Raw genomic sequence first — 11,107 nt, forward strand, 5'->3', positions numbered from 1 at the left:
TCGGAAGACCGTACCAGACCAGGGAGCTTCCTAGTGATGTCTCTGACCCGGGCCCCAGGGAGGCAGCAGACTTCCCTGTGGGACGGGTCCGGTCGGCATATCGGGCCCTCTGTTCCCCTCAGAAGGGAATCGCCTAAAAAAATTGCCTCGCCCTCAAGTTCCAGGGCCCCATATCTGTTGTGTAAAGGCAACCGGGAAGGTGAGGGAGGCTGGGCTCACCCTAGGCAACCTCCTGGATGGACCTTCGTCTACATCCTCATTTGCCTGGCTCTCAAGTTCCAGGGCCCCATATCTGTTGTGTAAAGGCAACCGGGAAGGTGAGGGAGACTGGGCGGGGGTTCGCCTGGCATGCCAAGCAGGGACCCGTTTCCATTCCCCCCCGTCGCTTAGGTCCCCTCTTTCTACCTGGTGGCAAGAAGGCAGGGGATCCTCTGCTTCTCGCGAAGCCTCCATCTGCTGCCTCTGCCTCAGGGACGGTAGGGTGCGGCTCCACCAATCTATCTCCCTCTCACACTCCCTGATACTCCTCAACCTTTCCACCTCCTCCTTCAGCTCTGCCACCAGGCCGAGCAGATCATCCACCTGGTCACACCGCACACAGGTGGTGTCTCTGCTGCCCTCCAGTACAGCTGACATAACTAGGACATAACTATTTAACATCTATGCTATATTTGATATTCCATACTGCTGTGGCTCAAAGAAACGGATGTGTTTTAAACACAGATTTTTGTCATTAAAGGAGAACAGTTCATTAAGTAAAAATACACATTAAAAGGCCTTGGTTTTATATACAAAAAGCCATGTGCACAAAAATGTATATGGAAGATCTTCTAGACAAGCAGCTAACAAAGCAATAAGAAAATAGTCCAGTATTAGATCAGAAAAACTGAAAAAATGGTTTGTATGGAAGTAAAAATTTTGTTGTTGATTAGCTTGAAAGCATTGTAATGAAATAAAGTTTCTCAAACAAGGTAAGATGGAAAAAAAGGAAGACTATTTTGTGCAATATGGAAGCCTATTTAATTAACTGTATTTAGGTACATGAACTACATACATTTTTGTCCAGTAGAGGGCAGAATGATAATGACGTAAAGGCAGAGCTGGCAGAAAGTGTTGGAAAACGGTTTGCACAAAAGAATGTCGGGCCTGATTTTGCGTGTCAGTAAGTACCGCAGTTCCTACTGACTGCAGCCTTATTTTTGGGTGTGCAACACCACTAAAAAGAGCTTCTGAGGTTTCCTTAGGCATCTGGAAGAAAATGCTCCAGCCTTTAATACCAATATATTCTACCCATGTTTTCCAACAGTGTATCGATGGCAGCTAGAAATGTGTTCAAGCTGGGTAAGCAGAGCAAATGCTGTTTTTCCTGACAGCAGCAATGACTTTAGCCTCTTCTATTTCATGTAGTGCATCTGGGACTGTGTTAAAATATTTCCCTTATTTTTCCCTTTGCAGTACTTGATTAACTTTTATTTTGTAGATGTGGAAATCCTTCTCCGCTTTATGTTATTGCTATAAATATTTCTTGTTAACTGCAAAATAAATACGCTTTGGCAGCAGGGAAGAAGAAATTTTCTTACTGCACCTTACAACTGCATCCAATATAAAATAATGTTCTGCTACAATTACAGCATTTCTTTGAATGCGGAGTAGAGACAACATGGGCTGTGCACTGCACCATTGAGACAGAGATGGTTTATTTACCCTGCTGGAAAGGGAGCTTACAACCTAGGTTTATGGTTATTTGCACTGGAAGAGGACAGAGAAGTGAGGTCAGCTTGGCTGAAGTTTACAGGCACAGCCTGACGTTTACAGACAAAGCCTGATGTTGGCTGCTCTGAGTCTGGTCTGGTTTTGAAAGCCTTCGTAGAATATTGCTTTTATCCCATTGCCTTAAAAGAACATGAAAAGGAGCTGCCAGCAAGGCTTGAGTAGCAATGAACAGCAGTGACATGAGGCATTCTTTCACAGGGTGCAAAGCCAACCACCATGGAGTGAATGGACTTTTACAAGCATGGGACAGGATTATGGACAGCAGCTCTGATAAAAGAGGGTCTGAAGAGGAACAGGGGGAAACACTAGGTGAACTTAAGTTATAAATTAAAAAGAAGGAGAAAGTAATAATTTCATTCAAAAGCCAGCACCCACCCCACTCCCATCCCCAGACCTCTGGAGCCATCCAAGCCCTCCCTTGACTGAGTTAAAAACAACTGCCATGATTTTAGCGACAGGGTGGTTGGCTTCTTACATTTAGCAAATAGCATCTGCTTAAGCATGTTTTTCTGACTCTTCTATGTGCCTGTTAGGGTTCATTAACCTGGAGCAGAATCTGGCTAAATGTGGCAGCTGATGTACCTGAATAATTGTGTTAAAAGGCACTTCTAGATAAAACCATGATGGATGAAATAAATGTGATAATCCTTAAAATATCAGCTGAACAAATATTACTGCTAAAAATTAAGTGGTTGGGGCCAAATATGACAGTCCTTTATGTGCAACTTCAGTCTTTGCATTCATGTAGTTGAGATAGTCCAGCTCAAGCTGCTTCTTACAGCATGGAAGAGAACAGCAGTGTGTTTATTTTGCAGTAGTGCAACACGGGTTGGTCTCACTATACAGTGCTAATCATTTTCTTTTGCTCAAAGGACTTGACGTCAATACTTGACTCGGGCATTTGGAAGTGTATGTTTTAAAATGGGGCTAAGATGGGTAATTCTGTCGATGTCAGAGATGGCAGTCTTGCCTTTGAACTCTGCTTCTGATACATTTTCTAGTGGTGAAACCAGGGATAAAAGTACACTGACAGTGTCCTTATCAGTAAGCCTTTGACTCTGTTGTAGTAGGTTTCCTAAAGCCTGTATGCTAGTATACTTTATACCACCTTAGAAGTTAGGTTGTGTGGAAGTGCAGTATTAGCTAGAAATAGGGGCTGTGGGTATTGCATGTTTTATATGAGCTCTGTTAGACAGCAGGAAATACAAATACTCCACTCCAGGTGTCAGAATATCTCAGGTTTATAATTGCTATTTGTAAGAAAGGTCCAGATTCTAGTCGTATTTCTAAAATAGCTTTTAATATAAACCTTTAAGTTCCTTGTAGCATTTTAAAAAAAAGGCAGGCAAATTCAGTCTTGGTAATGGAGTTGCATACACTCGTAAAAAGGCTTATGTCACTTAATCTGCACTTGTTAAAAATAGGTAAACAAGCACATGGATCCAGTGCTAAAGACACTGTTAGTCTGATGCAAAGCCTGCTAGATTCACAAGGAGTTTTTCCACTAATTTCAGTGGACTGACATTGGTCTGATGAGGCCTCATCATCCAATGGTTTTGAATCAGGCCCAGCATTGGGACTACCCTACTCCACATGGGAAAAAAGCATGCGGAGGGAGCAGCTGGTATGAGGTCACGCACGTGCACAGTCCAGAGAGCAGTCCTCTGGGTTCCAGAAACTGTAGATCCAACCAGGCTCTGGGCCCCACCTGAACTGACCAGGCATTTTTTCTGTGCCTGTGTTCTTTCAGTGATTCAGGGATCTTTGCTACTGCTCTCGATATAGTACAGATACAGCCTGACCTTTGGATATGTCCTTCATCTGCATCCATGTACTTGAACTCAGGTCCATTTCCTTTAAGGGTAAGAGACAAATCTGTGTGTCTAGATTAGGAAAGAGTGACATGCTTCTAGAAGCTGTTAGGTTGGAGCAAATTGCCTTTTGATGTCACTGGTTACTCTCTGCACTCTTTTTGTAAAGACAACTAATGCATCTGAAAGAAGGCTACTAACCTAAAAGTTACAGATGTGTATAATAATTCAAATAATATGAATCTGGGCCTTTCTCTGCCTCTGCCTCCATTCCTATTTATAAGATATAAATACTGGGTTTGTGCTTTAACAATTAAAGCAAATGTAATAGACCTCCAAGCAGGTAGGTTTTCTCCTTTCCTCTGTACTTCACCCCTTGTGAGCAGTGGAAAAGTATTTTGGATCCCACAGGTTTGCGATTCCACCCTGCCTAGTTCTTGTGGGGTTTCTCTTGCGCTACACATACCTGACAGTGATCTGGAGAAAAGTAGCGCCATTTAGGGTCAGATGAGCACCAAGACTTAAGTCACAATACCTGTCACTTCACAGCTGCAGTTTCAAAATGGCTCCCATGAATGCCATTTCTATACCAGTAACTCAGTTTTTAGGAACTTCGTCAACTGCTGCCCTTCTACTGTCAACATCATGTTTCTTTCTGGTCTCCTTTTCTGTCTAATGAGTAAACCCTTCTCCTCCTATCTGTTTCTAAAGAGCCTTTTTTTTTTTTCCAGTCCATTTTGAGCTTCCACTGTTATTGATTGCTGTGCTAAAGACACAGTAGGGAAACCAGGTATCTTCCAATGCCAAAATGGTGGTTTGTTGTTTTTACAGTTAACTATTTTCAGTACTGAAGCAGTGAGGTAATTACATGCAAAAAATATAATTAAAAGAAGGAAAAAACCTACTATTGCCATCTGCAGTCTTGAAGCAATCCATATATTGATTTACAGGATGATTTTTACAACACACTGATACTTCTCAACTGGTCCCTGAAGCTACTCAGTGGGAATCTCCAGCTATCTGCAAATTCTATAGCAATTCCAACTATAACATACAGTAACAAATGGTAACAAATGCAAAGTATAGCACAGCTCATAACTCTAGAATTATAAAAATACCATCCCAATTTTTGGTATTCTACTACTTTCTTTTTTGAGATAAAATATAGCTAATATTAAAGCTGCTTCTGTACCACACCTTCCAGTGCCCCAGGTCTAGGAAACATGGACATGAATGGGACAAATTCTGGATGCTCCCCAATATCCAGTGGCTTAGTAGCAATACATGTTTGAAACAAAATTATACTAGTGCAACATAGTGCTCTGCTGGCTTAAAGGTACTTAAAATAGCATAGCATTTACCTATTGATTTAAGGGAATAAGAGGGCATTTTTATTCTAACATAACTGCAGCAGGGGGACAGGAATTTATCAGAGATAATTAAATAGGAACAAAACCTGTGGCTGTAAGTCCGTATTCTGCTCTTAACTGTAACTGTAGGTCCTGATAAATCCGTTAAGAGTTGGGGATGAGCTGTAAGTACAGAATTTGGCTAGAAGCTTCTTGTTTTGCTTTTCTGTAGTGGATAAGTGCAAGATTCTACCCCAGTCTCACTGAAGTTCAGATATTTGCTAAGCCTTCTGACTTGTTTTACTCAAATGAAAATCCTGATTCTTATTTACTTGTCTTTTGCTGCCACCTTTTGCAAATATGTTTCATTTGTCTCAGAGCCTATGCTAAAAGAGAGAGTGTTTTGGGCTCCGTATGTTACTGTTTGGTATGTGACTAGGAAACTGTAGGTACACTGCAGTTCCACATGCTGTGTGGGGAGAATTAACAGGCTTTTTTGCATTTGCCAAATCTTTCTTTGAGAATGGGAAGTGGGAAACTACAGTTCTATTCATTAGATTCACTTCTGGGATGCATCCTGCTATCCAAGTCTGATAAGCTGATTGCTGGCCACCTTAGATATTGTCCGTCTGCTTTCTAGGTCACTTTTCCTGTGGCTCTTTGGAAGTAGGTTTAGTATCTGCGTACAGATCTATATTCTCCTTCAAGCTTACTATTTTCCTTACCTTTTTACTCTTGAGTAATGGCTAATGCATTTTATTTGTAGTTGAGGTTCCTTTATGTGTATGTATGTGTGAATATAAAACATGACTCAATATTAGATTCACAATCAAAAAATAATTAGATTTGTTTGGCCAGAAAAAAATGTGTTCACTTTTCAAACTATTAGGAAGGGGCAAAATGTATAATGCAAAGCATTTAAAAGTTCCTAAGGGAAATAGTTGCTGGATAAGGAGCTAGTTTTTCTGTTTCTAAACATAGCTTCTATACTTTCTAAAAATATGTAAGGGGAATTGTTTCTGTATGGAGCACATCAGACTTTTTCCAGTTAATGAGTTCCCTTAGCAAGTAAGTGCTGAAGCTAAAGTACAGAGAAGATGGTAGATTAGAATTTATTTCAACTGGATTATTACACCTTTGGCACAGGGAGAACATTTTACCATTTCTTTGCAAAGCCACTAGGACAATGGAAACTACTTTGCAACACATAGCCTAGGATGATACTGCATGAATAATGAATAACAGAAATGTATTTCAGCTGAAGAACTTCTCTCTAGCTCTTCACCAGAACCAGCTTGCCAGATTTCAGAGCAAAGTGCAAGGTTAATTTATTTTGCCTGATTTTACTCTCTCTGAGCATGTTTGGCAGCGACACTTAATTCTGTGTGTTTGCCAAAGCAAAAATACTCTCATTTCAAAAGTGAATTTTGATGCAGAATAGTATTTGTTATGTACACAGTGCAACTGAGGAGATAAATCTGAGAATAAGGGCATAAATAAAATCTAACATCTGTTGTAGAAGCAGGTAATTGCAAGGGCTAAAGCAAATCCACTGTAAATTTTATCCTGTATTTGTGAAACTGTGTCATGCTGTTTGTAGAGAACTCTTGCTGTCTTCTTAGTTTGTGAGGCTAAAGGATCTCAGTTTATCTGAGAAAACAAAAGGTTGCTCGACCTTCACTGACTCCACTCTGCAAGCACATTCAGCACTTTTCTTTGTAGTTTATGGACAGCTGAAGGAAAGTATACGTGGCAGGAACTACTTGTTACCACTCAATTTCACCAAGTATTTACATGCGCCTTTCTTTAGTATATGAGTAACCTCAGTTAGTCAAAGGACAAAGAATGACGTGTACTTAGCTAGATGTGTTTAAGCACTAACTGAACTGAGGCCTAAATTATTAGAAGTAAGTTACTGGTACTATAACACTGCATTACAGTTTTTAAGGCCTTTCTTAAATCATTTAAATTAAATGGGCTGTGCACCTCAAGAATAAATAACGTGTTTTTTCTCAAACACTTTACAGAACGAGGCTCAAAAGGACATCTTGACCTCACGGAGTTAATAGGAGTTCCTCTTCCTCCTTCCGTCTACTTTGTCACCGGCTATGGAGGGTTTCCAGCTTACAGCTTTGGTCCAGATGCTAACATCGGTCGATTGACAAGTGCTATAATACCATTGCCTTTCTATAAAGATTTTGCTATTGTAGTTACAGTGAAACCAAACAGTGATCGTGGAGGAGTGCTATTTGCAATAACAGATGCCTTCCAGAAAACTATTTACCTGGGAATGAGACTTTCAGCGGTTGATGACAGCACCCAGAGAATAATTATATACTACACAGAGCCTGGTTCCTATATCTCCCGAGAGGCTGCTTCATTTAAAGTGCCAGTGATGACTAACAGGTGGAATAGGTTTACAGTGACTGTTCAGGGAAATGATGTTGCTTTGTTCATGGACTGTGAAGAATATCAGAGAGTTCAATTTCAAAGGTCAGCTCGAGCTTTGGTATTTGAATCTGGCTCTGGGATATTTGTTGGTAATGCAGGAGCCACAGGATTGGAAAAGTTCACAGTAAGTACTGTCTGATAAATTCACATGCCTCCGTGTTTTATGCATGTGCTCTCTACCCAAGAAAGTCTGCTTACAATGGTTATATCCCAAATGAGGTTACAAACTATATAGCTTGTATTTTCCATACTTGGCTAGGGTTCAGGCAGTGCAGATATATAAATTCTGTCTTAAAATGCAAATGTTCCTAGAACCTCAGAAGTTTATTAATGGTCCAGATACTAAGCTCAATGCTCAGTTTTAATATTAGGAATTTCAAAGTAAATATATCACATAACTTTATATGGCCCTTTTATGAAGGGCAGATTTCAGAGTATCCATTTGTTTAACTTCTGAGAATAATACCTTAGTAGAAAGTCAATATTTTAAACTCTTATTAGCTAGGTATGTTTACTTCACATTCAACATCAGGAAGAGAATGATCTCATCAAAGATGAAGATAGTTGGAAGATAAAGCTGTATTTCTGCAATTTATGTATTACTTGAAGCTTATCAGGTGTTTTAGAAAAATAGAATGCACTGAAAACACTACTACAAGGCTCCCAAGCCTTCTTAGCTTGAGTGCAAGCATCCTTTCTGCTGCAACCTGACTGGAATTCTCAGCCATTGAGCTTCCAAATGGAAATGTGAAAGCTGTCAATATGCGTGAGGCTGACTCATTGTCAAACTGAAAGGGAAATGTCACACTTTTTCTGTCTTGTTTGTGTATTTCCCTTGTATTTCAAAACTTGTACAGTATTTCATGAGATTAATATCTCTTCCCCTAAATTAGTAAAGCAGCAGCACAAAACTGAGTGGATCCTTTGCTTTAGAGAAAGAAGATGTTCTTTCTAAAGTTCAGGTGTACTGGCAGGTTCTGACCTCCACCTGGTAAGCAACAAGGATAATGTACTTTTATCATTTATCTGACTAGTCTAAGCACCTAGAATTACAGGAATATATTGATTAGCAGCAAATAAGTGGTAGAAAGGGATATGTAGGAAAACTGCCTGCTGGTGCTACCTTTCTTAGACAGATGGAATGACTGGAGTATTGGGGATGCCTGATTACTAAGTAGGAATGAGAAACGTTCCAGAAAATTAGACCACTTTGGTACCCTGCCTGGAAAACACATATGTGAAGATCAGTTGCTGAGATTATCACCAAAAAATATGGTGACAAGAATGCATGGTGGATTACACTCTAAGACATTTCCACTGAAATAGGCTGTTCTGTATGTTATATCGAGTACATAAATTTCAGCCAACATTCTGATTGCTTCAGTACTATTAATTGTGACATGTACTCTAGGTCTTGTGCCTTTATTTCTTCATGCATCATATGTCACAATTGCTTTTGGGTAGAAAAACTAAATGGTTGATTCCTCCCTCAAGCTCTGTTTGTATGACAGGAACTGTTAATATCGATTGCCCAAAATAGAAACAATTCACATCAGATTGTGCAAATGACTCTGAATGGATGTCAGTTGCTGGTTTGCTCTGGCTAATGGGAATTCGTGTGTCTAAGGCTCTGGTTGCCAGATGCAAAAGGACATAACTATCATCAGATTTTATGGAAACAAAAGGAAATTCTAGCCCTGGTGCTTGTAAAGAAAAGTAGAAACCGGACAACAACCAAATATAGCTGAATCAGTGATGATGCCAGATTCTGCAAACCAGCTTTAACAGGGAAGGGAGCAGCAGGTACAAGACTCAGAGGGGGACTGCAATACCTCATACCTACTATCCCTACCATGGCAGACTTGGCCATGACTTACCTAGTTGGAGTAATTGGCTAGCAGCAGCACTTGGGAAACATTAGGGCTCTCCATTTTGCTTCCTTCACCATCCCAGGCCACAGATTAGAGCAAGAGGAGGAAAATGTGTTCTCCAAATGTGATTCAGTCATACTGTGAAAAGAAAGCATCACTTCTAAGAGACTGCTTAAATGTCTTGTTGTGCCTTCTTTCATGTATGATTTTTCAGCAAACTCTTCAGTTAGTCTGACATCGTTCAATATCCGAGTTGCCCATTATTAAGTTTTGAGGGAAATAGGATGGTTCAGTTCACTGAGCTGTTATCTCAGATTGCCTGCAAATTCAGGAGGCACCAACTGTGTGAGTTTCATGGTCTTTGAAGGTACAGAAATTAGAGGATCATTAAAGATAGAATCTCAGATTTTGTTCCTTTCTGAAATATTCTAGAAGCCACCAGAAATATTGCTTCAAAAGTACTTCCTTGCTTATAATTCCCCAATGCTTCTAGGACAGGGAGAGTGGACCGCTGCAGCGAGGAAAGAGTGAGCGGAAAGACAGACATAGCAGTGTATACAAATGGTAGCTACTCCTCCTCTGGAGTTTGCATTTTTTGGTGGCATTAAGTAGCAGCAAAGCATACTACTTTTCTCATCTCAACAGTTGCTGCACTTTTCCTTAATGAGACGCAGGCTTTCTGTAGCCCTGAGTGAGCAGACCTGCTGTGTGTCTGTGGTAGTACTCAGCAGACAGAGCGCAACCAAGTTATCATTGCATGGTGTAAACATTCTAGCTCCTTGAAGAGAAGTCACTGGACTGAGAAGTATTCTGTGTCTGTCTAGAGATAAAGACTAAACCTCTCAGCTTCTTCAGGCTCTTCTCTACAGAAAATAGAAAAGCAGAGAAACGAAATATACAGTCAGCAAAACAGGAAGAGGCAGGTCATGTGTGTTAGGTAAGATGGCTCTTGATTTGAATACCCATCTTTTGTCCTGCATGTGCATCATGCCTAACTCTGTGAGACCTCCTAACAAGGAAACATCCTCCATGTGTTTCTTAAAACACTTTGAGTCTTTGTAATCTAAGAAACAAGATTTAAATGTTTAAAATGAAATTGTTGCTGCTCCTTCAGCACGTCAGACTGAGAAATATAGTTTGAAACTCTGAAAAAAGAAACATTCGTTATCAGAAAATCCATGTCCTTTCCATTTGAAAAGTTTTAAGCTGGTTTCTCCCTGACCCATTTCGTCACTTACTGGTATTTCCTTCCCATCCTTTGTCTCCATTTTTAGGGGTTTTCACATGTCATTTTTGGAGCTGCAATGCACTTCTTAACTAGAAAAAGCAGACAGTGCTTTACAGACTCTAGGACATAATCTAGGACTAGATCTTTCAGTTGGGGCACTAACAATACAGTGTAGCAATTGTATTGTCACTGGGACATGATAGTCATTGTATTCTGGCAACTTCAATTTTTTCTACATTTTTCCAAAAGGAAAAAATAAGAACATATTTACATTTTTAAACTGGGTTTATTATCATAAAATTTTATGCTTCAGATTATTTTCCAAGCAAATCAGAACAAAGTCTGGGGTTTTTTTGTTGATTTGTTTAATTCCCACCCCTCCATCCCCCCTTCACACATGCTACTTAAAATATTACTTCCTTGAACTGTTTTTGTTTCATGTAGGGCTCAATTCAACATCTGACAATCAAATCTGACCCAAGGGCTACTGAAGATCATTGTGAAGATGATGACCCTTATGTGAGTACTCTTATAAACACTTCTTTATCTATCCTCAGTGCCTCAGAGATTTCAAAGTCATTTGCCATTAGATATTTTTCATAAGACTACATGTAGCATTTCTTC

At 40.0% G+C, this 11,107-nt stretch overlaps 1 protein-coding gene across 1 annotated transcript in view; it reads left to right on the forward strand.

Moving 5' to 3' along the window:
* Positions 1-11,107, forward strand: part of LOC103907664 (collagen alpha-1(XV) chain) — a 165,339-nt gene that overhangs the window by 44,857 nt on the left and 109,375 nt on the right. The window contains exons 3-4 of the mRNA XM_019474796.1: positions 6,961-7,508; positions 10,928-11,002. Coding sequence (XP_019330341.1) covers positions 6,961-7,508; positions 10,928-11,002 — 623 coding nt within the window. The remainder of the gene's footprint in view (positions 1-6,960; positions 7,509-10,927; positions 11,003-11,107) is intronic.

Source organism: Aptenodytes forsteri, unplaced genomic scaffold (genome assembly GCF_000699145.1).
Source record: "Aptenodytes forsteri isolate BGI_AS27 unplaced genomic scaffold, ASM69914v1 Scaffold250, whole genome shotgun sequence".
NCBI classification, from domain to species: domain Eukaryota; kingdom Metazoa; phylum Chordata; class Aves; order Sphenisciformes; family Spheniscidae; genus Aptenodytes; species Aptenodytes forsteri.